A 14158-nucleotide genomic window follows, 5' to 3' on the forward strand; every position below is an offset into this window, starting at 1 on the left:
ATATGATTTATTTAATAAATCAATTATATATGTATGTATGTGGTATGATTTTATATTCTCTGTCTGTCTCTGTTTCTGTCATATATATATATCGGTATCTATATCTCTTGGACAAAGAATAAAACTATAGCTTTGTTGCATTTGAATCAGCCTGCTTCTAATATTGCTATATTTAGGTTGTTTCCACAGAAATTGATTAATGATATATAAAGGCATAGATCTTTCTAATGGTAGTTTAATACTCTGACGATGCCAGTAGAGGCTGATGGAAACTTAGTAAGTATAATAAATATAATTAGTTCCAGAGATTGCAAGATGTCTGTTTCTTCTTTTACACAGACACACAGACACACACCATACATATATATATAGTCATATAGCCACATAGCCCCCCCCCCACATATGTGACTATGAACATATTATGCAATTACTTTACTATATTTTGTTGGCAGTTATGACATGTTATGAGGAGGAGGAGGAGGAGGAGGAGGAGGAGGAGGAGGAGGAAGAAGAAGAAGAAGAAGAAGAAGAAGAAGAAGAAGAAGAAGAAGAAGAAGAAGAAGAAGAAGAAGAAGAAGAAGAAGAAGAAGAAGAAGAAGAAGAAGAAGAAGAAGAAGAAGAAGAAGCTGTTAATACGTCACCTCCTCCCTTAGCAGTGAAATTAGCTTTTCCCTAGATGGTTATTGTCTTGGGCTCTTTATATGCAGCAAAATGGATGGAAGCAGTGGTGGGATTCAATTTTTTTTAACTACTGGTTCTGTGGGCGTGGCTTGGTGGACGTGGCAGGGGAAGGACACTGTAAAATCTTCAGTCTGAGGTGGTATTTGCCAGTTCTCTGAACTACTCAAAATTTCCACTACCGGTTCTCCAGAACTGGTCAGAACCTGCTGAATACCACCTCTGGATGGAAGTTGTAAAACTTTATGACTTTGAAGAAAAATAAGATAATGATAAAAGATAAGCCCTTCTGGGGATATTTTGTAGGGCAGTGCATACTTTGAAAAAGATTAGAAAGAAGTACTTCAGATTTTACAACAGCAAAGCACCTCTCTACTCAAGCAGCCTGTCTTATTGAGGCTTATGCTTGAAGTTTGAAAAAGTAGAATGACATTTCTGCTTAAAGAGTTGCTAAATGAATAGAAGTATTTCTTCCAAATCATTTTTGAAACCTGTAAAGCACTAAAGATGTAGGTCATATTGAAATGTTAATTCCATTCTAAGCTTTGTGTTCTGATAGATTTTGACAGATATCTCTTTATATCTCTTAAACGCTAATGCAGAAAATGGTCAAATGGTCTTACTTTTATTTAGTTTTATTTAATGATATTTTGATATGGTAAAACTATCTCCTGAGCTCTACAGGCAAACAATATACTGAGAACAAGTGAAATTTTAAAACCACATTTATTTTAATACAAAATGTGTTGCATCATAACAGAAGTAACCTTAACTGTGTATCTTCATATGCATGGATAATCTTCATATCTCCATTTAATTGTAAACTTATACTGGTTTCCAATACTGTTGGAATATCTTGGTAGAAATTTTCCCTTTTGTGCTTTTTCAATTAGTGCTCGACAGCTACTTTATTTTTGGACTGCTAATGAGATGGGATTGAAAATTGTGCTTTACATACACAGTATATGCATCAAAGTTGCAAATATATTGTGATCTCAAATATTAGATGCACTTGGTCACACATTAATGCTGTGCAATTTCTAAATAAGGTGTTAATCATTCTTATGATAAAACAGAAGCATCACACAGTAATAAACCTTAGCACATGACCTGAAAAACTGCAATGGGAAAAGTAATTTTTCATTGTCCCAGATTGAATTTATATGCATTTTGAATTTAAAATACCAAGCACTTTATTGGTTAAAGTACTTCTTACACAGTACAACCAAAATATTTTTATTTATGACACCTAATAGCATATAGCATCTACACTTTAAGTGTATGTACAAATTCAACAAAATATCTACATATAAAAGCTTACTTAAAATTAAACTTGATGCAAGTTATGAAATACCAATTGATTGGCAAATGAAACTGGGCATTTTTCAATATAACATTTTATATTTGGAGGTAAACCAATGTTAATTTTGTGCGTGCATGTGTGTGTTTATGGGAGGGAATTTGCAATTAATATGAGGCCATTTAAATAAAATTAAACTTAGCATTTATTAAATGATTTAACTCTTTTGTAGGATTCTATACCCTGTTTCATGCCAAGCTATATTCTGATTTTCTGACTGAGAGATAAATATGCTATTGTGAGGATGCTGTATTAGCATATTATTTTGAGAATTTACATTAGCAAAATATACTAATGCAGCATTTTTTTATAAGTCACATAAGATCATAAAAATGCAAGTTATATTTTATAGTTATCTCCATAAATAAAGAAATCTCAATGAGTGTTAATGTAACTTAAATACAAACCACTCCTAATCAAATCAACATATCTGGGTATTTGAAAGTGATTAAATTACTTTGGCAATTAATTGCACACTGTTAAGTCAACTGAGTTGGACAAAATACATTGGGAACATCCCTGCAAGTACTCTTTCTGCATTTGTTTGGTGTTTGCTTAAATACCACCATGTTTACCATGTTTAGAAAGCTTCCTGGTGGATGATACCAGTTATAGTACATAATGATCCGTGTATCTATCATTTCTTCAGTGAAAGAAGAAAAGGGGGGGACTGATAAAGAAATCCTTTCTTGATGTAACCTGAATATATTTAATCTTATATTGAATTTGTATAACCCACACATGATACAATGGAGAGAGAAAACCCAGATGGCCGGAACCTATCACCTCTGAGAGGCACAGCCAGGAGATGAGAAGACCATAAAAATTCCCCAGTGAGATGTGTCCTGGGAATCTCTGGAAAAGTTTTTCTAAAAAGGGGGTGGAGGGAAATTAGGTATGCCCTGGGAAATTGTGAAAAAGATCATTTCTACAGAAGGGGTGGGATGGGGAATTAACATACTGGCTTTTGTTTCACTAAATACACATCAAGATAAGGGGAGGGGTTCTAAACTCCCTTATCTATCCCTGTATGCCTGAGGGATCTTAGACGTTGCTTTGAACCCCTACATGAATTGTCTCATCTCAATAAAGGATTCCTTTTGATACATTTGGTTTTCAGAAGTTCATTCTTGTTAATTGAATGGGAAAATGGTTAATTGAACGGGAAAAAGTTCTGTAGCCTGACATGCACATTATTTGGAGGTACTGAATATATTTTGCCATGTACACTTCTGGTCTTAACTTTTTATAATTTGAAAATGTTACATCTATAAATGTACAACTCCAAAATGAATTATAACAAAAGAAAATGTAAAACCCAATGGGTACTATATTTCAAAAAATAGAAGACTGTGGTGCAGTAATACTTTGTAATTAAAAAGCTTATAAAATAAGAGAAAGAAAAAGCAGGTATCAGAATCTCAGTTAGCATCAGAAAATGTGTCATACTTAGTCATTTTCAATCATATACTGTACATCCTGTTCCTAATTGTCTTGCAAGAGACATAATGACATTAAGCTAGACATTGTCACCAATTTCACAGCAATGTCCACAAAGACATTGAAGTTCTATATAATACTACTATAACACTCTGACAATGGGAATGGACTTGAGGGATTTAGTTGAAGACTGTTTAACAAATTATGAAAAACCATTTTCACTGGCATAACTGATTTTTTTTATATATATGCAACACTTTGCATGCATTATACTGCATTTGCAGTATTAACTTGGTCACACATTAAGGGTTCCTCATCTTAACATCTTTATAAACAAATGCTGTGTAAAATGCTTCAAGTTTTGCATTCTGATTTAGATTTACTTTTGTTATAAATTCTAGCAGTTTCATCTATATGCACTTATAGGAAAAAACACTTCATTGGTTAGAATATTTGTTTCTTTTCTTATCTGTAATTAGGGGAACAAATATAAAGGTGATGTAGATGTTGATATGGAATAGTTTATTTAATTAGACAAATGAATTCATTGCATTAACTGGGGAAGGAGCTTCAGAACTTTCATTTCCTTCTGCAGGTTCTTTCTCTTTTTTCCCACTATATTGTCCAATAAAGGAGCCATCCTCATTGAACTGGCCATTGACTCCTTCTCCATAATCAACTAAACTATCATCACTATCTTCCTTTTTCACAGTCCTGTCTGAGGGTGACCTGCTTCCTTTTTTCAGAGGCTTGTGATCATCCGCGTCACTGAAAAAAAAAATAAAGGAGCCATCTTTTAGAAACAATTACAACAAATATATTTTCTATAGTTAACTAAGAAATAAATGATGCATACTGATTTTTGCCAACATTTAGTTATTGCATGATAAACACAAATTAATAGAATGCAATTGGCATGAATACATGGTACAATCATGGATTAACCACAAAAAGCTTCCAGTAGCAGAACAGCATTCTTTACTTCAAATTTTGTACCAGAATAAAAAATGTGCAAGCATTAGATATGGCCTTTCAGTCTTCAAATATAAAAGCTATTGTGCATTGAAATTAGTTTGTTAAATTTCTTAATTTTCTTCATATGAATTAGAAATGAATTTGATTATATGAAAACATTGATTCCTTCATTAGGAAAATAAAATAAATATGTTCTGATTGGCATAATTTGTTATGTTACACATACCAGGGTTGAATATTTAACCTTACATTTTAAGAGACATACTGTATATATTTCATTAAAAGGGTACTGAAGAAACAAATGAAAATAGCCTAAGAAGAAAAGCAGACTCTATACCCTGACAGTGATCAGTATTTAATTGAATGAGAATGAGAACTCAATCATACATTTAAATGTTTCCACAGAATAAATAAATATTTTTATAAATAGTTGTTGCCAGGTTTGGATAAAGTCATAGATGTTATCTAAAGCTACTGGAGAAAGTGCACAATTATATAAAAATATATATTTTGCTGCTCTGCTGAAATGATAACAACATTGCAGTTCCCAATTTAGTAATTAGCTATGCAGAAATTTGTAATAATGTGTCATTCAGGTACACAAGGTTCTTACCTTACTCCAAAGCAAGTAATGCACAACGTATTTATGTTGTATGGGAGCAGTGATGCCTTGGTTACATTATTTTAACAGATACAATTGTGTACTATCTTAACAATGTAGAATTCATTTATATAGAAATGGATTCCTTGCTATTTTATATACTGAGCTAGATGTATTGGTGAATTTATTTTACAAATCAGTATGTCATGGATTTATCTCCTGTTTATGCTACTATAGAGGCACAGACTTCAACAGTATCTGGTAATGAATCAATTCTAAGTGTATCAAATAAACATGGTGAATATTTGAGTGGTTTTATACCTTTATTTTCATTCTATTTCTATAAAAAGTTACACACTATTGTCTATGGTAGGACTTTCTTTTTTTACCTGGTAGCTGTCAGCCACAGATTCTCCAGCATGGGTTTCTGCAGCATGTTTGCTATCAGCTCCCATAGACCCATAGGTCTTGGGCATTTGGGATGGAGAAGTGAACTGGTGTGTAGCAGTCCCATGAGAACTGGAAGGCAGGTTTGTACTCATGAATTATGGTGCTGATGAGTGGAGTTTTTTATACTCTGTCAAGATCAACCATCCGGAGACTCCAAATGCACAAAATACCAAATACACAAAAAGAGGAGCTTTCCCACAACATCATGCTGAAGGTTGATTGGAATCTCAGTGCTGAACCCTGGGGGGAGGGATTTAGGTGTCTTTCAATGTGTAACCTTCATGTGTTTTGAATCAGATCTTGCCTTGCTTTTGCTGCTATCATTTCAAACTTAGTAAAAGTACCTCTTCTTTAATACAATGGAGTTGTGGGGGGGTTCTTTTTTGAGTTGTGAAATGAGGCAGGCCTGACATTAGGCAAGAACTGCTTTATCAGCCAACCCAGAGACCCTAGTCTACCGTGAGGGTTGAACACTCAATGTCAACCCACAGGAGTGACCGGGAAGAGTTCAGAGCACTGGGATCAACCTCTCCTCCGCCATGACAGAGCTATTATGAGAAGGAGTGTGGAGGAACTGCAACTCAATGAGAAGCCAGTCTAAGCCAGATGGTCACTAGGTGTAGGATGGCTGGAAGACTATGAAGAGCACCCACCAGGGGTGACCTTCACCAGAGGGGTGACTTTGCTCTGCCTGACTCCGACAAGGAGGACCTCATGCTGAGCCATGCATTGCTACTGCTATATGAGGTGATCAAGAGATCTTGGGAAACCCTTGCCCAGAAACCTGCCCAGCCATCGTATGGAGAGACCAGCCTGGCAGAAGGGGGAGTGGCTGCTTCCACAGTCAAGGCAGTGACCTCTGTTGCTCCTCAGGGAGCAGCTCCAGCTGTATCTCTGATATGCTCCTGCCTCATCACCCCCAGACTGCCATAGAAATCCTCCCTGGGGAGAAATTCCCCAAGCCTATTTGATGATTTCACAAGAGTTGGATGAACTTTATGGATAAGAATTTGTAGCGGGGATTCATCCAACCAGCTAGACTGCTGGTGGCCACTTGTTCTGGTTAGCCCGCAGCAGGTGTAGATGGCTGAGGACAGTGAGGACTCAAATGAGAGGCCAGGACCATTAGGGAGTGGGCTGCTGCCTTCAGAGATTGTGGGGGCTGGCAGCAGTGATGAGGAGGTTCCAGAGGAGCCTGTGCCAAGTGCGTGTGCACGAAGGATTGCTCGGAGGAAAGAACAGTTACAATAGCTCGGGCGACTCGGGAGTAAGGCTGCAAGGTAATTGCCCCTCCTTCAAGAAGATAAAAGCCAGCTGTGAAATTAACCTTCTTTGCAGAAGACAAAGAAGTTTTGAACACAGCCTCGTGGACATTGAAGTTGGTATTTGAAGACTCTTGTAAACTATTTCTTATCTGTTGTTTTTTGTCAGACTTGAAAAAAATTGGTAAGGGTCTTTCTTATCAGAGCTAATTAGCTGGAAGCAGCCTTTTATCTGTGAAGAAACAGGATTCTTAGCTGAAACTTAAACAGATTGTACTGCTGCCTTTGTCTTGTGTTTGCTTTCTTGGAACCAGGTTTGGGTCAGAACACCACTCCAGTGTTGTTTCGTGAAAATAAGGATCGGTCTCTTCATCTCTGCATGGATTATAAAGGGTTAAATGGTGTGTGTGTGTGTGTGTGTGTGTGTGTGTGTGTGTGTTAGTGTGTGTGTAAAATGTTTTCCTGCTGACGCTAATGAAGGACATGCTGGAACATTTAGCCAAAGGAAAAGTCTTTACAAAGCTGGACTTGAGGGAAGCTTACTATAGAGTTCACATTAAGGAGGGATGAATGGAAAACTGAGAAGAGGGAGTGGCAGGATTGAACAAGCCACCCCGATTCAGGGGAACGTTTGATGGGGACCCAGACCAACTGGCTCTATTCCTTGACTCCGCTGGAATCCAATTAGACTGCTATGGACACATCTACCTATCTCATAGATCCATGGTGAATGCCATTGTCATGGGACTGGAGGGAGAAGCAAAAGAGTGGCAGTCCTCCATAAGAGAGCCCCCTAGCTGCAAGACGTTGATGAATTCCTGCAAGAACTGGAAACCAGGAGGATGATTAGTATGCGGGGGACACGGAGTTTAAAGCAGAGAGGGCAACCCATTAAAGAACACATTTGTGAGTTCAGAAGGGTCATAGGGAAGCTATCGCCCTGTCCAGAGGAGCTACTAGTCTATCTTTTCAGAGAGCCTGGATAAGTAGATCAGGAAAATCACCATCTATCGGGACATTCCAAATTGGTTCTTTGACTGGTTTCAAGTGGCAATGAAGGTTGACAGCGGCTTGTGTGCAAATTACATGCAGAGGCAGCTGGGCCCTAGAGAGAGAGAACAACCAGACTGGAGACCATCTGACCAACGGGAAGCCGTGGCAGCCCAGCCAGCCACAAGATCAACCCCCTCCCCCTCATGAAGGACATGCTATTTCAAAGGCAAGGTCTTCACCAAACTAGACCTCAGAGAAGCTTATTACTGAGTCCAAATCAGGGAGGGAGATGAATGGAAAACCGCCTTCAACTGCCCCCTAGGGAGTTTCCAATTTGAAGCCATGCCTTTTGGGCTGCAGGCGCCCCCACTGGTGTTTATGCAACTAATAAACTAAACGCTGCATGAGCACCTTTAACAAGAGGGTCCTCATCTACCTGAACAACATTCTCATTTTTACCGAGACCATGGAGGAACACATATCCCTAGTCTGTCAGGTATTTGGAAAGCTTTTGGTGGCAAGCCTGTATGTCCAGCTGTCAAAATGTGAATTTCATCGCTCATGGCTAGACTACATAGGCTACAGAGTGTCAAATGATGGGATAGAGATGGACCCAGACAAAGCACAGGCTGTCCTAGAGTGGCAACCCCCTCACACCCGCATACAGCTACAAAGCTTCCTGGGATTTGCAAACTTTTACAGGCAATTCATCCCCTCCTCTGCGAAAACTGCCAAACGTATGACAGACCTCCTAAAAACAGGGAGCCCAGGGGTGAAACCCTGCCCTGGCAACCCCTCCAGTGGGACCTCCCTTGCCAAGCGGCATTTGAGACACTAAAACAGCTATTTGCAAGAGAACCAGTACTGAAACATGCCAACCCCAAACAACCCTTCATCATCCAAGCCAATAACAGTGACGTGGTGGCAGGAGCCATCTTAACTCCAAGGAAATTCCCAGGGGAACCTCAGCCCTGTGCCTATACATCCTGTAAACTCACTGACACGGAGAGACGGTGGGCAATGTGGGGAAAAGAGGTTTTTGCGGTAAGATGGGCACTACTAAACTGGTGCCACCTTCTGGAAGGGGGGGGGGACTTATTCTCCAAGCAGGCACAATTCATACTCTGCAGCAGACTACCCTCAGCCCACCAATTAGCCAAACTCTTCCTGAAGCACATTACCACCTGCATGGAGGACTGCATAGAATCATCTATTGGACAAAGGCGGCCAATTCACGACGAAGTTCTGGAGGGTGTTCTTGCAGTTCATTGGATCATCCCAGGGCCTTAGCTCGGCATTCCATCCGAGCCCCACCAATGGTGGGGCAGAGAGATTGAATACCATGGTAGAACAGTACTTGAGGTGCTACGTGAACTACCAGCAGTCCAATTGGCCTGACCTTCTGCCATTCGCAGAGGTCGCTTACAATAATACTGTTCACAGTAGCACCTTTCAAGGTAGTAAGCAGTATGGACTATGTCCCAATGCCGGAATACTCAAGGGAACCCCCCTCCTTAGTCAGTTTGACTGGCTGGATGTTGATACTGAAAGCATCGTGGGAAAATGTCAAGAAAGCGCAGACCTGTATGCAACAGGTAGACAAACAACCGAGCCCCATAACACTCATTCCAAGTGGGGGGAAAGGTCTACCTATCCACAAAATACTTAAGGCTAAAGCTTCCCAGCAAGAAGCTGGGACATAAGTTCATGGGGCCATTCCCCGTAGTAAAGATCATCAACCCGCTCACAGTGCAACTGGGGTTGCCCCGGCTATTGAGGAGAATACACCAGTGTTTCATAGCAGCCTCTTAAAGCCCGCGGTTGGGTCAACCCTGAGAGCACCTGTTAGAATTTGCAGCAGAATTCAATTCCAGAAAACACACAGATGACTGACTCAGCAAGATTCATTAAACTTCTTTTTACCGTATTTGCCGGCGTATAAGACGACTGGGCGTATAAGACGACCCCCCAACATTTCCACTCAAAATATAGAGTTTGTTATATACTCGCCGTATAAGACTACCCCTCTTCCACACACCTTCCACTTTTGCACTTTTTTTTTTTTTGACGCACTTTTCTGCTTTGGACAATTTTGAAATGAGCTAATCCAATTTTGAACCAAGAATATGCCAATAGCTATGGAGTTTAGAAATGAGTTTTAAAAATATTTTTCATTGCTTACCATTAAGCGTAAAATATGTTGTAAATAAAATGAGAACACAGGAAACGTTCTCTTCTCAATACAGCTGATCTCTCTCTCTCTCTCTCTCTCTCACACACACACACACACACAACACACACACACACACACCAAAACCCGGACACTGAAAAGGCTGCCAAGGAACAGTATATTCAATGCCTTCTCTTTAATCAAGAAACAAGGAATTCCTTAGAATCTTTTTTTTTCCCCAAGTGGCCCTCTTTAAAAAAAATATATGGAGGTAACACTTTCATTCAAAAAGTCTTCCAGTATCTGGAGTCGCTCAGACATATTGAAGTGAGGCAGGAGAGTAAGTGAAATTTGAAATGATCCAGCTACAGTTTTCTTCCCCTCCCGCCCGAAGGCCATTATCTCCACATCAAAACGAACGAGGGGAGGCAAAGAAGCCAAACACGCTAAAAGGATCTCTTTATTTTCCTACACAAGGTCACACCTACTTTTCCGCATTCAAAGGACAACCTCTCCTCACCACCACCACACACACACACACACACACCCCAATACCCGCAAACAATGTTCTGGGCATTAATCACCATTGCTACATTAACCTGGTAAATTTATACCCTGCCTCCCCCAGTGTTGCTTTGACGGCAGGATTTCACACAGCGGGCGCTCGCTCGCTCTCTTCTCCGCTCTCCCACCGTTCGCACATGTTGGAAGCACCGTAAAACCTGATAACCCACCCGGGGGCTCCCCCATCCTTAACCTACAGCCGCCCGCATGCAAAACCTGCGTGCAAAAAGAAAAAAAAAAAGAAAAGTACGCCGCACGTGAGGATCTTGAATCCTCTCCTCCCCACACCGCTAAGGAAGGAAGAGGGGGAAAGGTTGCGCAGCGCGTGGCGAGTGACACCCGCCACACACACACACACACACACACACACACACACACGCTCCCCCCAGCCTCCCTCCCGGCTGCAACTCAAGCTCGAAGTGGGAGTCGGAGTCCTCCGGCGGTATAAGACGACCCCCCCACTTGGAGGCATGTTTTTCAGGGCAAAAAAGTCGTCTTATATGCCGGCAAATACGGTATATAAAATAAGTAAATGTACAAAACCAGTAGGTTCTTCCAATGTGGAAAGGTTACAAGCAAATACACTTTGTGCTTGAAATGGAAAAGAATGAAACTTTGATTTTGGATTTTACTGATTAGATTGATAGATATTTATAGAAATGACTTTTTCATATTATTATGGGGAAAAAAGTTGTAATTTGATGTTGGTGTCTTATTTTATTGCAACAGAGAGAGTCGAAAGTCAATGTTTCTTTTTTCTTTTTCTTATACTCCCTTACTTCTCTTCCCCCTCTTCCTCCCCACCATTTTCCTATTTACTTTCATATTTTGTATCTTATTTTATAACCCAATAAAAATATTAAACTGACAAGACTGTGCTGATTTAACCAGCAGCTGCTCTGTATTGTCTGTATTGAAAACATCTAACAAAGTATAATGTCAAGCTGAGGTTATCTTTAAAAGCCAAACTACAAATCACTTTGATCAGTTTTATAGTTTGTTTAGATTTAATTCTCTTTTTAAACAACAAAACAAATGGTGAATGGTGAAATAAAAGCTAAAGTTACACAGTTGAGATTTCCAGACCATTTCATTCTTCTTCTCAGGATTGTAACATTTGCAGCAAATAGGAACTTCAAGGAAAAAGCAGTGTGTGTGTGTGTGTGTGTGTGTGTGTGTGTGTGTGTGTGTGTGTGGCAAAGGAACAGATCAGCAAGAAATTGATACAATTATACTTTACACAACCCCAACTTGTGTTCTGTTTTCATTCTCACTGGGGTGTTTTGTTAAAAATACACTGCTATTTTAAATACAATTAATATTAAGATCCACATTTTAGTTTAACTCTAAGTAACAGCACAATCCAATGCAAGTTTATTCAGAAGGAAGCCCAACTACATCCAGTGAAGTTTAAACTTTAAATAGGGTTAAGTTTAAGATTTCAGCTCTATTTGATTTTAAATGAGTAAATACTGTGGAAAAGGACATCTAATTTAATCTTATATATGGATAGATCTTTCATTTTTCCTATTCCCAATTAGTCATAGTGTTAAATAAGCTATTTCTAGGATATTTAAACTAAATTAATCAATATTTTAAAAGGCTAGCCCTTATCTTCCCAGCATATGCCTCAGTTCTAGGAATTTTTAATAAGAGGGGGGCAACCTTTGAGGCTTTAAATGTTGAGTATTCCTGCATATTCTGTAATATTAAAAAAGCTACGTATCTCAATTTAATTATAACTTGCTAAATTGACCATTTAAAATGCTAATTCTTTTCTGATTTCTGATTTCAATCAAATGGTAAAAAAGCTCTTTTCACGTCAAATACAGAACAACCCTGAAACATAGAGAATAGAAAGTAGATCTGAATCTTGTGAAAGAAGTGCATTTGGAAGATTTCCTTTTTTGATGAATTTCTATTAAAGAAAAAAAGTTGTACACAATTGAAGTTTTCTTTTTAGTTATATGTTATGTGGGGAAAAAATCCACCACATTAATATCTTAGTAGTTCTTGATTGGATATCAAGACTCAAACAAACAAAGCAAAGGTAAGCATCAAACCAAAAAAATATAATAATATTCATTATTAATTCATTGACATTTAAGATTATTAGGTTTAGTTGTTAAGGTGCTGGTCTAGGAACCAGAAACTGTCAGTCCTCATCCCATTTTAGGCATGAAAACTGGCTTGATGACTTTATCTTCTCAGCCCAACCCAGGGCTGTTGTGGGAAAAATAAGATGAAGAAGCATTATGTAATTTTGTTGCCTTGAGTTATTTATAAACAATAATAAAGGCAGGATAAAAATCAAGTAAATCAAGTATTAAATAAATTATGTCCCTATTTTATACTCTGTATCCTATCACAATGCTTCTCATTCTCAGCAACTTGAAAACATAGAGACATTAACTTCCAGGATTCCACAGCCAAGTATGTTGGGTAATTCTAGAAGTTGAAATTCATGCAATTTAAAATTGCTAAGATTGCAAAACAATGCCCATCACATAGAAAAGGAAGAATGGGTAAGAATGTAGGTACTATAAAAGTCTGAAATAAGAACATCTGATTGTTTAAATGGACATAAGGTCTAAGCCACATCTCAACACTTGCTGCACTACCCATAATATTTGTCAAATAGCTAGATTTTAATTATAATGCTCTATCATAAACTAAATCCATGCCTATGATGTTATGTTCATCATCTATCTCTTAAACCTGTAATAGATACAAAAATTTCAATTCAGTAAATGCACTCAGCACTCAAACTAAACTTTCATTCAAATTTCTACAAAAGACTTGAATTCCTTTTCAGTGCTCTTCAACTCTGACACAGCTCTACTCCATCCTTCATTGAAAAGGGCAAAGACAACAGCCCAGCAAGTGGGACAGGGAAAACAGACTTCTTTTGTTCAGTTTTTTTCCCTTCAGTTTTCTATTGAGGTAAGTAAGTGGAGCTCAGCCAGCCGTTTAGAGGTTCTGAAGAAAGCAATGCAGCTAGCCTAAATATTTGCTCACATCAACATAGAACAGTATCATGGAGCTTGAAGGACATCATGTTAGCCTTGCAAAGAAAACTTTTCAAGGTTAATTGATATAGTGGTATGTTATATGTTTATATGTTATGTTCATACTTATACTTGTTTTCTCATACATGCTTGACAAACAAAATAAATAAATAAATAGATAAAAACTTTTGAAACACTGATAGCAACAAGTATCCACAAAAGTCCTTAAGGTATAAATTATCTACAGGTAGTTATGTCTGCTTAATGGCATTTTATTTTTCAACCACCATTATTAGTATCAATCATATTTGATGAAAACACATATTTGATGAAAACACATATTCTCAGTATCATTCATATTTGATGAAAAATACATTTTATTTTAAATTACATCTTGATATTTTAAAATCTGCATGCAAATCTTAATGCATACAGATGCATTAAATACACATATTTAATCTGTGCTGTATATAAATTGTGACCTGTATATTCTTTTTTCAGCATACAGAGCTAAAAAACAGACCTAATTGTGCAGATTTTAGTTAAATTTTATTAGCTTGATAATGCAAACTAATGCTTTAAGCCCCCATCATCTTTTCTAATGTTACTTATTCTTACATTCTATCCTCTCAATTACAGTATACATTTAAAATCTGG

General features: G+C 38.2%; 1 protein-coding gene across 13 annotated transcripts in view; it reads right to left on the reverse strand.

Moving 5' to 3' along the window:
• Positions 1 to 1385: 1385 nt before the first annotated feature.
• NRCAM (neuronal cell adhesion molecule) overlaps positions 1386 to 14158 on the reverse strand; it is a 305233-nt gene continuing 292460 nt past the window's right edge. For all 13 annotated transcript variants that reach the window (XM_087969234.1, XM_087969232.1, XM_087969230.1 and 10 more), the window contains one exon: positions 1386 to 4246. In XM_087969234.1, coding sequence (XP_087825360.1) covers positions 4009 to 4246 — 238 coding nt within the window. In that variant the 3' untranslated portion in view covers positions 1386 to 4008. The remainder of the gene's footprint in view (positions 4247 to 14158) is intronic.

The sequence above is a fragment of the Notechis scutatus genome, chromosome 6, assembly GCF_049901735.1.
Source record: "Notechis scutatus isolate UNSWTSFEM ecotype Mainland chromosome 6, rNotScu1.2, whole genome shotgun sequence".
In the NCBI taxonomy this organism is placed as follows: domain Eukaryota; kingdom Metazoa; phylum Chordata; class Lepidosauria; order Squamata; family Elapidae; genus Notechis; species Notechis scutatus.